Source organism: Podarcis gaigeae (genome assembly GCF_964106915.1).
Source record: "Podarcis gaigeae genome assembly, chromosome: 17".
Lineage (NCBI taxonomy): Eukaryota > Metazoa > Chordata > Lepidosauria > Squamata > Lacertidae > Podarcis > Podarcis gaigeae.
In genome coordinates, this window is record NC_139694.1 from 33587254 (window position 1) to 33608290 (window position 21037).

Genomic DNA, 21037 nt, shown 5'->3' on the forward strand with positions numbered 1-21037 from the left:
CTGCACCAGAAACAGATAATGGATAGACTGACGGCATATTCAAATTTGAAATGTCTCTTTTCCATATTCAGTGTACTGGGGCAAACAGTGGCTGCTTTGAAACGAATAGGTGATCTAGGATTCTGGCTTTTTAAAAAGTGTCTTCTCAGCACCAAAACTACGACTGGCAGGCAGGTGCCTTTGGAAGCAGGAGGCACGCGATGCTGGTTTAGCAAAGAGCAATTGTCCACTTACCCCCCGTTTGAGGCTGCGGAAGGACGTGATGCGGGGTTTGACTGTCTTATTGATCTCGTTCAAACAGTAAGACAGGGGGTCACGGGTGAATTTGGGGGATGGAGGTCCATTGATGGCAGATGAGGAAGGAGAAGAAGTGGAGGAGGAAGGGCAACTTATGGGAGAGAGGGGAGGGGGTGGAAGCTAGCGACAGACAAGGGTCGTGAACAAGAAACGAAACACAAAAGAATGGAGAAAACTCTGTAAGAAAATAAAAAGGCACACGGAGACACACACACACAAAAAAAACCCCACCCCCAAAACACAACAACAACAAAAATTACAGTACATTCCATCTATACGGTACATTCTTACAATGGAGAGCAACCCATTGGCCAAATGTTTTTAGAAACCATTTGCCCTGAGAAGCAATGAAGCAATGGCTAAGTTCGCCTACCTCAACCACCTGACAAGACAACAAATAGCAATCCAGTGTGCCCAATATAACAGGAATGCACTGTAATAAAACCCCACCACCAAGAATACATGGGGAAGTGGGGGGGGGGGGAAGAGAGGCAGGAGGCAGCAGAACAAGATGTAGAGCAACACTTCACCACCACGGACAGTATGAAAAAGAGAGAGGGAGTTGCAGAGTCATGCCAAGATGCAAAGCTGGCTTTCTGTGTAGGCATCTCATTCAAACATGTCCTTAGATATTGCACACACACCCCCCCCCCCATCCTGAAATTGCTGGTCACCGATCCCATGATTTAAGGGCTGGCCCTAAACTGCAATACCAAGGGAGGATGAGATTTGATGGGGCCAGTGGCGTAGCGTGGGGGTGCAGGGGGGGCCGGCGGCACCGGGCGCAACATCTGGGGGTTAGGGTTGGGGGCACAAATCCATGGGTTAGGGGGCGCAAATTACTTGCCTTGTCCCGGGTGCTGACAACCCACGCTACGCCACTGCATGGGGCACAATATTGTTGTTGTTTAGTCGTGTCCGACTCTTCATGACCCCATGGACCAGAGCACGCCAGGCACTCTTGTCTTCCACTGCCTCCCGCAGTTTGGTCAAACTCCTGCTGGTAGCTTCGAGAACACTGTCCAACCATCTCGTCCTCTGTCGTCCTCTTCTCCTTGTGCCCTCCATCTTTCCCAACATCAGGGTCTTTTCCAGGGAGTCTTTTCTTCTCATGAGGTGGCCAAAGTATTAGAGCCTCAGCTTCAGGATCTGTCCTTCCAGTGAGCTTCAGGATCCAGCTTCAGGATCTGTCCTTCCAGTGAGCATTCAGGGCTGATTTCCTTCAGAATGGATGCATTTGATCTTCTTGCAGTCCATGGGACTCTCAAGAGTCTCCTCCAGCACCATAATTCAAAAGCATCAATTCTTCGGCGATCAGCCTTCAGAAGCCATTTTTGAAGGCCAGGGAATTCAGTAGCACTGAATACTTTGAGGGAGCCACCATTTCCACTCCCCACCCCATGCTCTCCCTGTTTCAAATTAAACCTTCAAAGCTCGTGCAACTCACCCCTCCTCCCAATGGACCCTTCCCCCTTGAAATGCTGCTTTGTGTTCCTGACTACCCCATCACAGGGTGGAATCAGCCTTGCTTTACTGAGAGCACCCTGACGAAAACACACAACCTTTGTCTCTCTTGGAATGAGTCACATGGCGGGTCGAGGGATTCCTCAGAGCTGGACCCAAATTCCCTGCGCCTCTGAAGGCCACGCTGCCAATCAAGTTGAGAAAGCAGCATGCGGTCACTCCAGGGGAGCACCCCACCCCGACAGCAGCTTCCTTCGGAGCTGCGCAAAATTGGCACTTGGTTTGCAACAGCTGGAAGAGTCGCGTCCGAGGAATTGCGTCAGACTCGTTCCGGCGTGGCTGCACCTTGCCACAGGGGAGCTGCAAGAAGCTTGGGAGCCCTGCGCAAGCTAGGAAGAGAAACTTGCTGAAGCTCAGCGAGGGAGAGTCTGGTCAGGGACTGGATGAGAGAGCGCCTGGAAAAAAACCCGTTTGCTGCCTTAGGTTCCACAGCAGAAGAAAGATGGGGAATAAAGGCAATATACCGTATTTTTCCGCTCTATAAGACACACCAGACCACAAGACGCACCTAGATTTTGGAGGAGCAAAACAAGAAGAAAATAAATTCTGAATCTCAGAAGCCAGAACAGCAAGAGGGATCGCTGTGCAATGAAAGCAGCAATCCCTCTTGCTGTTCTGGCTTCTGGGATAGCTGTGCAGCCTGAATTCGCTCCATAAGACACACACACATTTCCCCTTACTTTTTAGGAGGGAAAAAGTGAGTCTTATAGAGCAAAAAATACGGTATATGCTGTGAAAAGCATCGGCACCGGGCAGTGGGGCTTAAAGGCAGCAAGCCAGAATCTAAGAGACTTTATCGATCAAGTGAATGCTGGGATTTTGGCATGCACATCCTCACTTGGCTCAGAAGTCAGCATCTCAAAGCCCTGTTGCTGGGAGGTGGGCGGTAAGTGAGAGGCAAGAACTATCAGACTGGTGTGGGATGCATGACGGAAAGAAAACAAGGCTTCGCTGAGATTATGAACAGCCTTTGCCCCCTCACCTCCCGGATGCAGGAAGCAAAAGAAGTAGGGACTATCACTGAAGATCTTTTGGGTGTCCCACATGAGCTAAAAAGGGGCCTGGCAAGTTCTCTTAGAGAAACATTGGATCCTGGACCACAGCTCCCATCTTCCTCAGCCAGCATAGCGGATGGTGAGGGGGTGGGGGGTTGTAGCCCAACAACAACCAAAGACCCAAGGTCATAAGAGTTAGTGCTCTTATTTCCTCCCCAACTAGAAGACACTTGTGGCTACGCAAGGAGAAAACAGGAAGCAACAGGAAGCAAGGAGCAAGGCTGCACACAGGACATGGAAGAAATTACACAGTATTTTTATTTTTTTTAAAAAAGGGATGCAACAGATGTGAGCCAAGGCAGCAGAGTCTGGCTCTCCTGTAACATCTGCACTGCGAGATTTACAGGACAGATGTGGCTGAGGAGAGTCCCAGCCCAGATCTGGCAGCAGAAGAGTTAGGGAGCGAAACGAAGGGCAGCTTAAGAGGAAAGCAGGAGAAAGGAACCTTCACAGCACCCGAGGAAGTTGTTCAGGTGGGAGAAGGAAGGAAGGAAGGAAGGAAGGAAGGAAGGAAGGCCTTGCTAAAATGAGCTTTTTGCGAAAGAACAGCCTGTGCACAAGTTATAAAGGAGCCTCTGGAGAAAACTAGCTAGAAATGTGAGGGCTTGCTGAAGCAGATCTTGGGCCTATGCCATAACCATCTCCATAATACAAACACAGGGGTCAGCTAGGGACTGTAGGGAAGAGGAATGCCCTCCTCTGAGTGATAGGGGCAGCTGGAAGTGAGAATAGCAGGTTCCAGAGGCAGAGATCCAAGGCTTCCATAGCAGAGAGCCTGGGTGACACGAAGGGCAGGAGGCTGACCTGGCCAGTGCCTGAATAACCCAAGGTCAGCATTGAGGTGACCAAGAGGTGTCTACCATTAGTTATTGCAAGACAACCACTTTTGGGGAAGGCTCAAAAAGTTAGAGGAGAAACCTCTTTGATAAGGACTAGTACAAGCAGCTGGGAAAGAGACAAGAGAGGGCAGCCAGAAAGTGGAATGACATGGGGGAGAGGTGCAAAATCATGGCATTTGCTAGCTTGTCTGTCGTGCTGCCATCTGGCAGACGAGCAAAGTGGCAGAGGCAGGGAGGAAGGAATGAGGTCAAAAGGGGCAACCTGCTGGAGATCCAGGACTCTGGAGAGGAACCCAGGAGATGAACACTGTGGTGATCACCCCTCTTCTCCCCAATCCCTTCCCCCAATTTTACTCAATCACACTTCACAACCTGATCTGTGAACAGAACCTGGTAGCTATGGGAATCCCACAAGCCTGAGGGCCAATGGGTTGAGGGCAGAAGGACAGGGTGGATTTGATTTAAATCAAATTGATTTAAATCACTATTTAAATCATGATTTAAATCACTAGTCCAGGCTTCCTCAAACTCGGCCCTCCAGATGTTTTGAAACTACAATTCCCATCATACCTGACCGCTGGTCCTGCCAGCTAGGGATCATGGGAGTTGTAGGCCAAAAACATCTGGAGGACCGAGTTTGAGGAAGCCTGCGCTAGTCAGTAAGACTTGATTTAAATCATTTAATATTTACAACCAGATGAAGGTTTCAATTTTGGAATAATCAATTTTCAGAGTAGTTTTTACAGTTATATCAAAAATTACTGATTTGGTTCTTCTATCAGAAATACATAGACAGATAATTATGAAATTATTGTGAGGTTTAATAAGTTAAGTGTTTATATTTGGACAAGTTTTCTGCTGTACTTTATTGGAAGGAGAAAAATAATCCTTAATAACAATTTAAACAATTTATTTAGCTAAAACAATAACATTATAGCATACGTATCCATGTTAACTGATGTAGTTAAACAAATTCTTTTTTTTATATAAAAAAAGAGGCTTTGAGTTTTAGCACACATGAAAAACTTAAAACAAATCCTTATTTCCTGATGAATAGCCTTTGGACTATAATGTAACTTAAATAGAAAACTATCTTTAGAAAGATTTTTCCTCCAAAAGCATTTTATTTTAAAAATCCAATGTAAATTTTAAAAAAATTCCAATTTAAAAATCTGAATTTTTAAAATTTATTTTTAAATCATTGATTTTTATCCACCCTGCTTCCCGGCCACCCTTTTCCAGGCTGTCCCAGGCCCTCCATGCTAGTCCTCACCTTGCTCTTCCTGCTGAAGGGCCAGCGCTTCCCCTTGCTCTTGACTAGCAGGCGGGGGTCCAGGCGACCATCGAGGGTGCCGCGGGGGTTGCCAAGGCTGCTGTCTGATGAGGTACGATTGATGGGTTGGCTGAAGTCTTCAAAATCCATGTCTCCTGGCCTCTCAAAGCCCGATTTGTGCAGTTCAATCAGCATCTGGGAATCCTGCAGGAGAAGAACATCCTTCTGAGTGACCTTGAGGAACAGAACCACCTCCAGCCCAGTTGTGCTGCTGAGCCAACACAACACAAACGAGCAGGAGTTGGGGACATCCATTATCAGTCCTGCTGAGGACCAGAGGAGGATATGTGTCAGGGAACTGCCATCGGAGCCAGAGGCGGAGGGAAGGCTCCAGAGGGATGCCGGAGAGGGTCCCAGCAGGGAGAGAGGCAGCCCATCTGCTGGGGAAGGAAATCAGCGTAACACCAGGGGTGAAGGGGGGCAGATGGGGGAATCGGAGAGAAGGCTCCAGGACTCTTCACTGGAGACCAGTGGGGAGAGCACGGGTCCTCCGCTGCCCACACCCTCCCTGCGTAGAAGACTTCCGCGCAGGGAGAGTAGGAGGAGACTTGGCGTCAAAGAACTTCTTTGCTGGAAGAAGTTCAAGAAATGCCCACTGACGGATTCTGCCAGCGACTGAGACAGGCACGAAGTGAAAGGCTGTCCAGACAGAAAAGGTTCAACCAGGTAACCTAGCCAAGAGTGGCGGCAACTTACGCATGAGCAACCCCTAGAACCATTACAATATGGCAGAAATTTTGTGGTAGTTTGAGAGTACACTGAGTTTGTGGGATGTAATCCATTGGTACGGTCAAATGCAACATTCCTTATTTCCCTAGAGTAGGCACAAGCAGGGGGACATCCAGTCAGTGTAACTTCCTGTTCCACTGGTCTGGAGCTTCCTCCCCCTGCAAGTGGCTCTGGCTGACTCCACAAAAGAGCCATGCAGCCATTTTCTCAGTTCGTCTTGTCTCTTATTGCTCTCTTGATGATCTTTTGCTGCCACGCTGCTCTCCTGCAGTCATTTTGTTCTATTAATGTAATTTTGCTGTCTGCTGGCTCTCAGCCAGCAGCACATGAGTTCAGTCTTTTTATGAGATAAACTTACTCTTTCCTTATGTAACTACCAAGTAAATCCTGCCTTTCAGAGATCATATTGTGAACTGAAATGTGAGTAAAAAAAGAGTTCGCAAACCGGAACACTTATTTCAGGGTTTGCAGTGTTTGGGTTCCAAGTTGTTTGAGATCCAAGGTATACCTGAAGGAACGTCTTCACCCCCATCACTCACTGAGGTCCAGCTCTGAGGGTCTTTTGCTGGTTCCCTCACTGTGAAAAGTGAAGTTACAGGGAAACAGGCAGAGGGCCTTTTTGGTAGTGGCGCCCGCCCTGTGGAACACCCTTCCTTCAGATGTCAAGGAGATAATGAACTATCCAACTTTTAGAAGACATCTGAAGGCAGCCCTGTATCGGGAAGTTTTTAATGTTTGATGCTTTATTATGTTTTATCTATTTTGTAAGCCAGAGCAACTGGGGAAACCCAGCTAGAAGGGCGGGGTATAAATAAATTTTAAAAAAATTATTATTATTATTATTATTATTATTATTATTATTATTATTAACTATGCATGGACTACAGCGGTTATTTGATAGCACACTAACTTTTCGGCAGTACACAGGGGAAATGTTACAACTTATCCGGGAGGCACTTACGTTCTTCTCATCCACCACATCTGCTGCTGCCTTCATGCCCTCCAGGCACTTCCCAATAATGGGCATAACTTGCTGCTCCGTCTCTGAAAAAACGCTGTAGCCTTCCTTGAGGCGCAGTGTCCGCCGCTCGTCCATCTCTTGCAGCTTCTAGGAACGGGGGGAAGGAAGGGGGCAACACACACAAAAGGAACAATCAGAACTTGAGGATTAGAGAGGGAAGGTTCCTCACAGGGAGCTAGGATCCCCTCAGCACCCCCGTCCTACCAGAACCCACATCACCCACAAAACGAAGAGGCTCGTCTGGTTATCACACCTCTGTTCCTTGCAGTCAGCAAGGCATGTGGCACTGGGAAGGCTGGTACACAGTTTAAAATGGCACAATGCCATCTAAAAAATGCCTGTTATAATAGCTGCATTTGGGTTTGTTCTTTAAAAATTATTTTTTTAAAAAAATAATTTTATTTTCTCTCCTTACAAATATACAGTGATACCTCAGGTTAAGTACTTGATTTGTTCCAGAGGTCCGTACTTAACCTGAAGCTGTTCTTAACCTGAAGCACCACTTTAGCTAATGGGGCCTCCTGCTGCTGCTGCAGCACCGCCACACGATTTCTGTTCTCATCCTGAAGCAAAGTTCTTAACCCGAGGTACGATTTCTGGGTTAGCGGAGTCTGTAACCTGAAGCGTATGTAACCCGTGGTACCACTGTACTTATAACATACAACTTACATAACATCTCTCCCTCCCCCCTTTTGGACTTCCCTCAGCTTCCATTTCTGATGTATTAATCTCATTAGTATATTCTGTTATTTTCTACAAATATCACATTTTTCCTTTTATTACATTATTTGTTCCCTATCTATAAGGTTGTGAATGTTTATTTAAATCCTACCATCAGGTCAATATTCTTTCTTTGTTTCTATGATATAAAAGGTTCCCACTCTTTTTTCAAAATCCCTATTTTCCTTTTCCCGAAGTCTGTCTGTCAGCTTCGCCAACTCCACATAAGTCATCAGTTTTTCTTGCCTTTTCTTTTCTTTGCATCTGGGTGTGCTATAATGCGATACCATCCAAGCTCAACTTCCCAAATGTCTCCAGATAAAAAGATTTCAGGGAACGGGACAACAAGGATGTGGGTGCATTTTCTAGCATTTCCAGGGCTGCCATCAGTAGATTGCAAACTGGCATGGATCAATTTTAATCGATGAAGCAATAAACTGCCTTATTTATTTTCTAAGCTATGTTTTTCAAGTTTTTCTGATAAGGCAGTGGGAAATGAATGAGAAACCCTTTTAAAACCACCTTTCCTTTTTAAGAAGGGTAGCTATGGTTTGCTGTCAGGTTATCTCAAAAAGGCCCTTATTACTGAGGTTCTGATAGTACAGAAATGCAAACTTAAAATTTTAAGTTTTAAAGCAGACGGTTAATCAATTAACAAAAGGATCCCATGCATGCCTTACTCAGACATTAGTCCCATTCAGCTGAATTTGGAATTTACTCTCAGGTAGGTATGCACAGAATTGCAGACTGAACCCTTTAATTGTGTGGCAGCCCTAATAATGTTCAAGGATTATTATTTTTTAAAGCCCACCCCAGGAATGGCACTTGTGAAGTTAGGAAAGGTTAATAACCCTCCCACCTTCCTCCATTACCCCCAGAGAGGAGGTTCCTGCTTTCTTTGTCGTGGGATCTTTCCACATTCTCAACCAGAACCTTTCCCCACAAATGCTAGAAGCCTTCCCCATAGAGCAGAGATTAACAAGGCTGCAGTGGCCCAAGGTGAACTTCCTGACGAAGACGTGTTATAGGTCTCCAATGACTTCCACTGCCAAGTTATTTTCTTCTGGGGGAAGGCTGAGAGCCTATCTAATATCTGAAGTCAGAGAGAGAAAAAATATTCAACAACGAGGAGCCATAAAAAGAGCTGCTCTAGGAGAAGCTCTAATTTTATGGAACTCCCTTTTCTGAAAGTTCCATGGCGCTTGCTTCATTTTAGGTGATCTGAGGCAGGCCTATCTTTTCCTCCAGCTTTTAGCAATCCTTGATGTTGGCTGGTCCCAATCTGCTGCTGCTGGACAGCTAGTTTTTAGAGCTGTTGCTCTTTCTCCCCTTGTTGCAGGGATGGAAAGATCAGAGTATGTTTCTGGTTCATGCTAGTTTCACACGCATTTGTTCTTAAGTATGTTCTGCCCTGTTACCACATCAGTATGTGATTAAAAAACAACAACAAAACCCTGCATTAAAATTTGCATTTTGTTATTTTCCCCACAAGCTGCCACAAATATGCTTTGTGGATGCATTTAAAACTTATACATGTGTTTTGTTACGTTTCTTTGAGCAGAGAACTGTATCGCAAAATTTTGAGAAGGGCAGAAGGATGATTGCATTCTGATCTGTGTATTAGTGTGGAATTGCAAGTCAGGTTGGTTCATGTAGAAGAATCGCTAGATGGTTGATTTTTATAGAGCAAGGTTTATTTTAAAATGCTGTTCTAAGGCTTTTTGTTGAGGGCTACTTTGAAGGACGGCTTAGGCTAAAGGGAGTTGCAGAAAACTCTAAACTAAAATGTTAGGAAGTTGCTTAGAGAGACTTGCATTGAAGATTTGTGGCATCTCCAAAAAGTAGAACTGGCTCTGATTGTGGTTAAACTTCTGCAGATATGAAGCATATTCATTCTTGCTCTCCTCAGCCATATGACTCCTCAAGTTTGCCTGCTGCTTTGCCTGGAGAAGGTAAGGGGAAATGGATCAGCAGAAATACTTTGGTTACAGTCAGCTCTAGAGCAGAGGTGGGGAATCTGTGACCCTTCCAGGCACTGAGGGAATCCAGTTCCTACCAGCCCCAGCTAACATGGCCAGTGATCAGGGATCAAGGGAGCCCAGCAAAATCTGGGGGGAACCAAGGTTCCCCGCCCCTGGGCTTAGTAAGTCATCCAAACCTAGGCTTGTGGGTTTAGCTCTCCCAAAAAAACCCACAAGATGTAAACCGTAGGACTGTCTTGCAGACTGTCTCGCCAGAGTGGTGCATGCTCTTGTTTCAGGGAACCAGGCAGAGGGCCTTTTCGGTAGTGGCACCCACCCTGTGGAATGCCCTCCCACCAGATGTCAAGGAAATAAACAACTATCTGACTGGTTTCCCGTAACTTCGCTTCTCGCAGTGAGGGAACAGCCAGAAGGCCCTTGGCACTGGACCTCAGTGTCTGGGATGAACGATGGGGGTGGAGACACTCCTTCAGGTATGCAGGACCGAGGCCATTCAGGGCTTTAAAGGTCAGCACCAACATTGTGAATTGTGCTCGGAAACGTACTGGGAGCCAATGCAGATCTCTCAGGACCAGTGTTATGTGGTCTCGGCAGCCACTCCCAGTCACCAGTCTAGCTACCGCATTCTGGATTAGTTGTAGTTTCCGGGTCACCTTCAAAGATAGCCCGACATAGAGCGCATTGCAGTAGTCCAAGCGGGAGATAACTAGAACATGCACCACTCTGGTGAGACAGTCTGCAGGCAGGTAGGGTCTCAGCTGGCATACCAGATGGAGCTGATGGACAGCTGCCCTGGACACAGAATTGACCTGTGCCTCCATGGACAGCTGTGAGTTCAAAATGACTCCCAGGCTGCACACCTGGCCATTCAGAGGCACAGTTACCCTATTCAGGACCAGGGAGTCCTCCATACCCACCCGCCCCCTGTCCCCCCAAAAGATGATGTCTTGGCTTTAATGGCTAACTGGAGAAAGAAGCTGTGGTTTGCTTAGAAAGCTTTCATAAGCAAAACCAAGGGGTAGGTGGTCAGTTACGGGGCACAAGCAAACAAGGGACTCAGGATATCTGTCATGACTTCCATTGCAGAAGGACTCTGTTGCCCTCCTAAACACTATTAGGGATAGTGGTACCATCCTATTCAAAAGCACTGACCTTCTCCACATCTGCCTTGGTAGCATTGATGTCCTGGTCCAGTTTCTCAGCAGTCAGCACAGCTTTCTCAGCCTCTCGGCAGTCTCGCTCAAACTTGCGTTTGCTCTGCAGTTAAGAGAGAGCGCCTTTGAGAGTGAGGGATGCCCACAACAGCAAGGCCCACAACAGCAAGCCTAACAAAAGGCTACACACATTTGGACGCAAAGCGTTAGATGCTGCCATATCTCTCTTGCAAGGATACAGACATGAGCATCACTCGCACTTAGGCGATGAGATCTCTTGGTTTCACAGGCAGGATTAAATCACACCACCTGTTAAGTGCTCCCATTTTGTTTGCCCCGTTCTGGGCTTTCAAATAAAAGCTGGAAATGGGAGAAGGGGTTAACAGATTGTTATGTATAATGGGCTTTCAAAACAAGGTGCAGTACAATCAATAACACTAAAAAAGACTCTGGCTGCAGGTTTACAATTAAGTGACACATGCAAACATTTGCTGGAAAAGGAGTGGGTGGAAAGGCTGTTTGTGTACACGGTCTATGGAGCTACTTTCAAAGCTTGCTGAGGCTTTGAAAGAAGCTACTAAACCAAGTGATCTTTTATTTTTGGGGGGGGGGGCAGAGGGCATAATTTATTGGGGTGGGAATAATTCAGGTACAATTGATTGTACCCCAGTGGACAGGGAGAGGAGAGCTGGAGAATGGACAGGAGACCTTTCCCAGTTTAGACAGCAAGAGCTTCACTGAAGTTCACCAACTGGAAGGCTACTTAATTCATCTTTCCAGATTGTCTCCACGTTCAAGGTTACGCTTAAGGCAGGGCTTAAAATTCAGCCCAGTGAATATTCTAAACTGGGCTCTAAAGTAAAACAAAGCCCACAAACAATTCCCCCCATTAATTCATGTGGGGAAAAGTAAACACAACCGTGTGTTTGTGCCTTGTAGAATGTAGGAAGGTGAATCACAATGGAGGCACTGCACAGCCAAAATAGGGAAGGCAGGAACTGGCTTTGGCAAGTGCATGCACACTCACATGTAAAAACTGAGTGTACCTGCGTGTGAATGTATGCAGGAAGGAAATTCAATGTATGCAAGGTCTTATAATATGACTTTTTTCTGCTTTAAGGGAAACTGGAGCAAGTGTACTATTTCTTTTTGAGTCTACATCTAATGCATGCACACCCCTACAAAGAAAAACATTTACAAGTTGACAAGAGATCCCTGTGGTCTTCCAAGGTTTCAGTCTTGGCTTATTTGCATATCATTCTATTGCACCTTCTTTGAAATCTTCTCTTAAAACCCTTTATGCAACAAGAACAAAGCACTAGCAACAACGCCGGAGATGGGTTCAGTTTTGTTTCTGGCAAGCTTGCGCCTCTGCTGTTCATAAAGGCTTGTTCTTGCGTAGTCCAAGCTGGGGTCTCTCCCCCCCCCCCCCCGGATGATTTACAAAAGTTGAGAAGTTCTTGGAGACTTCCAAAGGTAACACAGGAGATTCTATGGTTGATGCCATAATAAAGCCAGTGCTACAGCTTCCCTCTCTCTTTCCATGTGCATTGGATTCTGTCCTCTTCCTTGCTTTCCTCCATCTGTCATCCCCAAATTTAATTTTGAAAAAAGGACAGAGGAAACATTCTTGGTGGAAAAAAAAGCCTATGTTTCCATTCACTAAATGTTTGGAGAATTCTAAAGGGATCAATGACCCTTCCACAGCTGTGTTCCTGCTCCGAACATTGGCCAAATCCACAGAAGTTGTTTTAGGTCTTCCAAGCATATGAGCCTCGGACTCTGCACACCGCTTGCAGAGCTAGGCTGAAGATAAAAACAACTCACATTTTCAAGTTGCTTGAAGGAGTTCTCCAGCTGCTGCTGAGCCCTTCGGCCTTCTTGCAAGTGCTGGAGAAGGAGAAAGTTTACAGAATGAAAGCCTTTGTTAGAAGTGTCATGGTGCTTCTGCCAGAACCCAAACAGTTCTGTCAATCATTTTCAAATGATGAATAAAGTACCTCAGAAAGAGCAAAAGGCCACCTGCTACTACCAAAAGAGTCTTCCGGCACCTACCTGCTACCTGATCTACCTAATTCTTCCCATCTTTTTACCAGAACACTACAACCCTAAGAAAACTTACTGAAGAAATGGGCCCCCAAACAGGTCCAAGTCCCTACTGTCTACAATCTGAAAAAGAGAGTTTGGGACATAGTGGGGTGGGCTTCAAAGGAGATACCTCAGCTTGAAAAACCAGAAGTACTCATAATTCAAGGTTACTTCCTAATCAGGTACTCTAGTCCCACTGTGCTGAGGTCATGAAGACTGCTCCACAGAACTTAATTTTGAAAAGTCATACAGAAATACTGCAATAAATAAATACAGATTAAAACACTATGTAGACAGCATAGTGGCTACGCTATTTTCAAATCCTGAATCTAATTGCTAGCCCTCTTCTCCAAAACCTGCCTAATTTTAACATTATCCTAGTTCCCAACCCTCAGTGACTCAAAAGTCAACACTGCTGATGGAGAATTTAGCAACAACAAGGTGATATTTTTAGTGTCCCCTTTTTGTTATGTTATTCAAATTGATTTTGTTGTTGTTTTATTTTATTTTATTGTGCTTTTGCTGTTAACAAACACTCTCCTGATGGAAGAGTGACAGATGAACCAAAATTGGGTGTGGTTGTTGTTGTTTTTTAAGGGGGGTACTTTACATTAAGGCATGGTGGACTCAGCAGTCAAAAACAGTTTTTGAAAGCAGTTTGCCACGCAGCATGCAGTGGCTGCTGCTCAAACTAAGAACAGATCTACAGTCCTCTTGGGCTTACAGAACTGAGTTTCACAGTTCTCTGGATCTTGGCCATCATAAGTAAGTACATAAAAAATCTCTACGCCAATGCCAGCAGCATCAGGAACATCTGGAAGTAGCATGGAAGCTCTCCCCACAGATGATGCAGATGGCCAAGCAATCCACTCTGTATGCACAAAGGCAAAAAGGCCAGGGACGATATGCCTTCATCTCCTGCTGAACAAGCAGCAAGAGAGCCAGGAGAGCACAAAATATGAAGAGCCCCTCACAGAGAGGTAAACCTGAATGGTTTTGTTCTTCAGGACCCCTGGGCAGCAGAATCAGAACCTGATTTGGTCCCCCGATTGACCACTATGCAGAGTTTCTTGACCCTACAAAGGCAGGGGAGCACTTTACCGACTTCCTCTCCTGTTTGAGCTCCTGCGAGTACTTGGCAACCTCCACACAGATCCGCGTTAGAAGGTTCTCAGCTACCAGCTCACGCTGGCCTGCAAAGTCGTTCAGCTCCTTCACCACCTGAAGGAAGGCCTGATATTGGCAGAACCTGAAAAGGAGAGGAAAGGCAGGAAGGTTGTGCCCAGCAGCAGAGAATGAATGAATGAATAAATCTTTATTTGTGTCGGCCATCAGCCATAGCAATAAAACAACAATGCAATATACAAAGAATAGAAATAAAAGTCAATTACATAAAATACAATCAATAGTCAAACGGTGGATCTTATTCTGATTGCCCCAGTAAAAACCTTACAACCTTTGCTGTCACCTGCTCATCTTGATCTGCCAAGATCAAGCAGTGGCAGTGGTTGGGCGACTCAGAATGGACAATAAAAGAGGGGTGATAATCTCATTCCTCAAGTCTTTATAAAGAGTGCAAGTCAGAAGGGCATGCACCACCAATTCGGGCCTGCCATCTCCACAGGGACATAAGTGTTTTTCAGTTTGAAAGCACGCCAGTGCAAGTAGATAAATGGGTACTGCTGTGGCAGAAAGGTAAACGGTGTTTCTGTGCACTCTGGCTACCGTCACGGTGCCCCATTGCACCAGAAGCGGTTTACTCCTGCTGGCCACATGACCCGGAAAGTTGTCTGTGGACAAACACCGGCTCCCTTGGCCTGAAAGCAAGATGAGCGCTGCAACCCCATAGTCACCTTTGACTGGACTAAACTGTCCAGGGGTCCTTTACCTTTTTTTACTGAATGACTGCTTGGGTGGTCGGCCCTGCAAGAGCCCAAGGCTTGCTAGCACAAAAGTCTGTGAACCACTGAGCTAAGTTTTTGTGGTCAGAGTACTTTTGCCTCAAAAATGTGTAGCACTGAGTAGGAATATCTCATGCATCGCTGCAGCTAAACATGCACTTGACACAATACATACTTTGATTCTGGGTCTTCTCGCGTAGTCCTCTTAGGAAGATGCTTCTTCACAAGATTCCTATAAATGAGAGCAAAAATGAGCTAGCCAAAGGCATTTTGCTGCCTGAAGATGAGCTCCCGTTGTGCCCCCCACCCTCCCAATGCCTCCTTATATCATTCAGACATCAAACTCCTGCCTTCATCTATTGGCTGACATCCTGTCACCTTGTTTCATTTTGCTGCACCGTAGGGCTGACAAATCAAACAGGAGCCAGGTAAAAAATTGGACAGCTTCGATATTAGGCCTATAAGAAGCAGCTCCAGTCCTGTGTAGATGGAAGTGTTGATAATTGGCACAGGTGAACATCCCAGAGATAATTCTTATCAAATGTGACAGGTTTAAATAAGCTGGTAATGTTTTATACAATAATTTCCCATGAATGCTGGATACTGAGTGAATATTTTATCTTTCTTATCTTTTCTAAAGTGTGCATGTGGGATCTTTGGTCACATCAATCTTTTGTTTTCAAAAGTAGGCTCCCCCCCCCCCATTCCAATTCATTTTTCTTCAAATATTAGAAATACACAGCAGAACTGGCAAGACCCACAACAGGAGCTTGAAAGAGGGAGAAAATCAAGCCTGCTGCCCAGGACTGACCTGCTGGGAGCCTGAAGGGCCCTGCCCTGCCTCTCTCCACCAGGCTTGGGGCAAGGCCTGACAGGCTCCATAAAGGCCTGCTGCCGCTGCTGCTAAGTTTTTGTTTTTTAAATGGCTTTTATTTTTTATCTATGTCATTTTAAATTGTGATTGATACTAATGCCATATTCTTAGTTTTAGATTTTATGATTTATGTGGAAATTGTTTTCCATTTGGTTGGGTACTTTTCGATGTGTTTTATTTATTGCTTGTGACTTTTGTTACGCTGGTAATTATGTAAATCTTGTCAATGTTGTAAGCCGCCTTGAGTATTGTTTTAACTATGGAAAGACGGCATACAAATAAAATGATGATGAAGAAGAAGTTGGGATGCATTTTAAAATAAGGAAAGATGAGCCGCTTTTATGTGGAACAGGATTTTCTTACAAAGCTAGACAGAAGACTGAAGTAAATAATAATTAACCTCCAGCCTGGGAAAAAAAGATATATATGCTGTACCAAAAGGACGGAAAGGACCTCTCTGGCTCTAACAGGGAAACACTCCCTTTGGAGCAGTGTCCACGTTGTTCCATAAGACAAGTAAACTCTTTTCTAATGTCTGCAGGACCAAACAAGGACCACCTGATTTAGCCAGGTAACTTCCAGAGTGGATTTTCACTATGTGCTGTACATGGGGCTGCCCTTGAAGATGATTCAGAAACCTCGGTTGGTCCAAAAAGCAGCTGCAGCCAGATGAACCAGCTGGGGTTCCATTGAGATCTCATACAACCCCTGTTCTGAAACAAATGCACTGGTTGCCAGTTCATTTCTGAGCCCAACTGAAGGTGCTCACCTTAGTGTTTAAAGCCCTAAATAACTCAGACTCCAAATACCTGAAATAATAATAATAATAATAATAATAATAATAATAATAATAATACAGTGGTGCCTCGCAAGACGAAAACAATCTGTTCCGCGATTCTCTTCGTCTAGCAGTTTTTTCATCTTGTGAAGCAAGCCCATTGACAGCTTAGCGGATTAGCGCAATTAGCGGCTTAGCGGCTTTTAGTGGCTTATCGGCTTATCGGATCAGCTGATAAGTGGCTTAGCGGCTTAGAAAAAGGGGGGGAAAGGAAAAAAAAGTCGGAAAAACTCGCAAGACATTTCGTCTTGCGAAGCAAGCCCATAGGGAAATTCGTTTTGCGAAGCGCCTCCAAAACGGAAAACCCTTTCGTCTAGCGGGTTTTCAGTCTTGCGAGGCGTTCATCTTGCGGGGCACCACTGTAATAATAATTTATTATTTGTACCCTGCCCATCTGGCTGGGCTTCCCCAGCCACTCTGGGCGGCTTCCAACAAAGATTAAAAATACATTAAAATGTCACTCATTAAAAACTTCCCTGAACTTCCCTTGCCTTCAGCTGTCTTCTAAATGTCAGGTAGTTGTTTATCTCTTTGACATCTGCTGGCAGGGCGTGACACAGGACGGGCCCACCACCGAGAAGGCCCCGTGCCTGGTTCCCTGTAGCTTTGCTTCTTGCAGTGAGGGAACCACCAGAAGGCCCTCAGCACTGGACCTCAGTGTCCAGGCAGAACAATGAGGGTGGAAACGCTCCTTCAGGTACAGTGGGCCGAGGCCATTCAGGGCTTTAAAGGCCAACACCAACACTTTGAATTGTGCTCGGAAACGTACTGGGAGCCAAGGAAAGGCTGCCTCCTGTCCCGCAGAGCCTCTCAGGTGGTCAGATCAGCAGGGGCCTCCCTCTTGGTAGTTCCTCTGCCCTCAGAGGCCCTGGCATGGGGTGGCCAGGGAGAGGGCATTCTCTCTGGCAGCCCCTAAGCTGCTTCCCCACAGAGGTGCGCCTCGTAGCTTCATTATACGGCTCAGCCAAGGGAACAGGCTTCGCTAGGCTCAGCTGTAGCTTTCAAGTGAGCTTCAGAAGAGGGGCAACAGGAGGACAGCAAGAACTGTACTTGCTCTGCGGACACTTTGTTTAGTTATTTCCTGTGGTTTTGGCAAACGGTGCATGAAATGGTGGCAGGAGGCTGAGGTATAAAGGAGCCCGCAGTTGATGGACTTGTGTCAGTCTGAATTTTTTTTGCAATTCTAGGGCTCAAGAGAAGAGGAGAAACCCTTTTAAGGGAAAGGAGCCAAATGAGTCATTCTTGACTCTAAAAGGAGTAAAACTCGTGGAAAAGGATGGGTGGGAGCTGGGGAACTCAGTTATTGGAGGAAGAGGAGGAGGGGAAAGCAAAGCAGCCAACTTTTGTGCTGCTGCTGTCCAGTTCAATCACCTCGGAGGACTCTGCTCCCAATTCCAAGTTTGCCTGGTCATCCAGACCGGCAGACTGGGTGGTGGTGGTGGTGGTGGTAGGAATGAGTGTCACAGGATCCAGCCAAAGAGCAAAGGGACTTGGATGGCCCCTGAAGTACTGAGTCAGCCAGAAATTCAACACTCTTTTGGGTCTTCCTGGACAAGCGGCTCCGTCCAAAGCGAGTCTTTGGCTCTGCTTCAGGGACAGCTGGAACAAGTGGCTGGGAAGGAGACAGCTTTAAGAAGCGCGGGGACAGAGGGCGAGAGAGAAAAGAGACTGTGTCTCAAAGGTTGGACAAAGCTGCTTGGGAACTCGGCTGGACCAGTGAATCATGGGGAGAGGGGTAGGAAGGGAGAGAGAGAGAATGAATAAAAACAGACCCGGGAGCAGACGCTGGAAATGAAACTGTAAGCCTCAATTAAGAACTGGTTTGCTGGCTCTGACCAAAAGGTCCATTTAATCCAACATCCTACATCCAGTGGATGTTCACAAGTGGGAGATGAAAGGGGAACCCCTTTTCTGTTTATCCCCGACATTTAATATTTGGAGGAGCAGTGCCTCCAAGCATTGGGGGGCAGGATGGGGGGAGAGGGGGGAGGAGAATTAGATCAATTCACAAGGATGGGTTTAATAAGAGATGATGGCAATTACAGTGGTACCTTGGTTCTCGAATGGCTTGGCTCCCAAACAAATCGGCTCCCGAATGCTGCAAACCCGGAAGTAGGTGTTCCGGTTTGCAAATGTTTTTCAGAAGCCAAACATCCGACATGGCTTCCGCTTGAGTGCAGGAAACTCTTGCAGCCAATCAGAAACCGTGCCTTGGTTTTCAATCGGTTTCAGGAGTCGAATGGACTCCAGGAATGGATTATGTTTGAGAACCAAGTTGTCATTGTGTTGTTGTTCAAGAACCAAGGTGTGGCGATCACACAGGGTCCCCGGACGTTTGACGGTCTATTGATCCCTGTGCCACCACTGTGTTCGCTTCCCCGCTGCCACCAACCCATTTCTCAAGTTTATTTTATAAGCATTAACAAGTTTATGGTTTCAGATAGTTTTTCTTGTCAGTTTCTTAACCTTAGTTTCTTTACCGGCCTATACCTTCCTAATACCTTCTAAATGATTATCCCAACTGTTTAACTGACTCCTCTTAACAGGTTCTCTCACTCTCTCACATCAAACTGGCCCAACCCACAGACTTATCCTCCCTCCCTCTCTCCCTCCCGACTGACTTCTTAACAACTCTAACTCCTCTCCTTGGGTTCCTATTGGTTAATCATTTTACACTTAGTTAACTCTTTCCTTATGACCCAGTATGATGTCACACACGGAGGAGGGCAAACGCCACACAAGGTGTCACTGTGTCATTGTTGTTGCTTTATTGAATCTAAAATAGTGGCCATCACTACATCCTGTGGCAATTCCACAATTATTCACAGTGTGAAGAACTTCATTGTTCTGTCCATCATAAACCGAATGAAAAATCAACTTGATTCTAACCAAGTATCTTGAGAAGGGGAGAAAAAAGTCACTCCATCTACTATCTCTACACTATTCTAGAATCTATCAAGCACCTCAGGAGCAAGTTTTTAAACCTCGCTCTCCCTGACCAGTGGCGTAGTGTGGGGGGTGCAGGGGGGGCCGGCCGCACCGGGCGCAACATCTGGGGGGGGCGCGCTCGCCGCCTCCGGAGTCGCCGAAGATCCTCGGGCGCAGGCTGTAGCAGAGCCCCATGTCTCGCGGAACCGACAAGCTGTGCGCGCGTCCGGGCTGAAGGCGTCCGGCAGGCAGCGGCTCTCAGCGCTCGCCGCAGAGGGTGCGCCAGGCAGCCCCTCCTCACAGCCCCGCCGCTGCTGCAGCTATGTTGCATTTTCCTTGCCTCTCTGCCCTCCTCCTCCTCCAGGCAAGCGCCGTTGTTTGGGTGGCAGCGCCAGCGGCAACTCGCCTCAGACCACCTGACACGGACCCGCCGCCATGGCTACCTTACCGTAAATACCCCAGCCCAGGCAGCAGCAAGAAGAAACTGGCAGTGGCGGCAGGTTAGGGGTTAGGGGGCGCAAATTACTTGCCTTGCCCCGGGTGCTGACAACCCACGCTACGCCGCTGTCCCTGACAAACTGCTATTTTCCAATGCCAAGCATAATGACCAGTTGGCGATGTATCCCTTCCCCTTCCCATGGCCCATCCCAAGCTTTGCCATTCCCTGCCAGGCTCAGTCGTCCTCGTAATAACCCAGGCATAATACCTACCTCAGCTGCTTTGCATACGCCTGCTCGATCTCGGTCCGCTCTTTCACAAACTTGACGTATTTGTCCATCAGGTCCAGGCCCCATTGAGTGTGGCGCTCAATTGTGTCAAATTGATCCTAAAGGGAAACAGAGCAGGCGAAACATTACCAAACAACACCGAAAGCAAGTGTAAGTGCTGGCCCCAATAGGCGGAACCGAACACGCGTTTAGATGGTAAAAAACGTGTCCGGGTTGAACCACTTTCGGCAGCAGCTGAGGATTCGCACACAAAGTTCCCTGCAGCTGGAAAACTAGCAGGTCAAGGATAGAACCTTTCCCAACAGAGCCACTGAGGTGTGTTGGCTCCTCTGTCAGACTAGGAGCTGTGAGTCCAGGTTTCAAATCTCTATTCAGACATGATGCTGACTGAGTGGCTTTGGGTCTTTCATCATTTTTCCACCTACCCGACTTCATCAGTTTGTTGCAACGCTGCAGGGAACCACGTCTACCACCTTGAGCTCCTTGGAGTAAAAAGCGAGGTACAGTGGAGCCTCGAGTTATGTACCGCTCTGGATACATGACTTTCGGGTGGCGAATGTGGCAAACCCACGTGTTTTGCCGTGCGCTCAGGCGCAGAAGTGCTCTGTGCATCACATGTGTGAACAGAAGCGCTCTACCGTACCACGTGCGTGTGTAGAATCAGCACCTCCAGTTACGGACTTTTCAAGTTAAGTACGGACCCCTGGAATGAATTTAATTCGTATCCGGAGGGTCCACTGTATAAAGGTAACAACAAGCTAGCTTTCTATGCAAATTAATTTTATTTTTTGGTATAGAAGGGGAAAAATATCTGCCATGCAAGCCCCTACCCACTGTCTGAAATGACGCAGCCCAGACACACACTAACCAACTCAGAAAGCGCTAGGTTAAACAGTGCAGAGCCTGTCAGGGCAGGAAGGAAGAGATGTGTACTTAGGGATTGCATAACAGCAACAAGGCTTATCTGCCATACGCTGATCTATCCATTTGGCTTCCTGCCTAAATTTCACCAGGTAAGTGAGCTTG

At 46.6% G+C, this 21037-nt stretch overlaps 1 protein-coding gene across 2 annotated transcripts in view; it reads right to left on the minus strand.

Moving 5' to 3' along the window:
* The window catches only part of TRIP10 (thyroid hormone receptor interactor 10), an 83946-nt gene that overhangs the window by 15401 nt on the left and 47508 nt on the right, over positions 1-21037 (minus strand). The window contains exons 2-10 of one of the 2 annotated variants that reach the window (XM_083719049.1): positions 19994-20109; positions 14819-14875; positions 13844-13991; positions 12482-12544; positions 10653-10757; positions 9333-9461; positions 6739-6885; positions 4989-5192; positions 235-417 (exon numbers count right to left, since the gene is read on the minus strand). In XM_083719049.1, coding sequence (XP_083575175.1) covers positions 235-417; positions 4989-5192; positions 6739-6885; positions 9333-9461; positions 10653-10757; positions 12482-12544; positions 13844-13991; positions 14819-14875; positions 19994-20109 — 1152 coding nt within the window. The remainder of the gene's footprint in view (positions 1-234; positions 418-4988; positions 5193-6738; positions 6886-9332; positions 9462-10652; positions 10758-12481; positions 12545-13843; positions 13992-14818; positions 14876-19993; positions 20110-21037) is intronic. The other variant, XM_083719050.1, reaches the window with a different exon arrangement.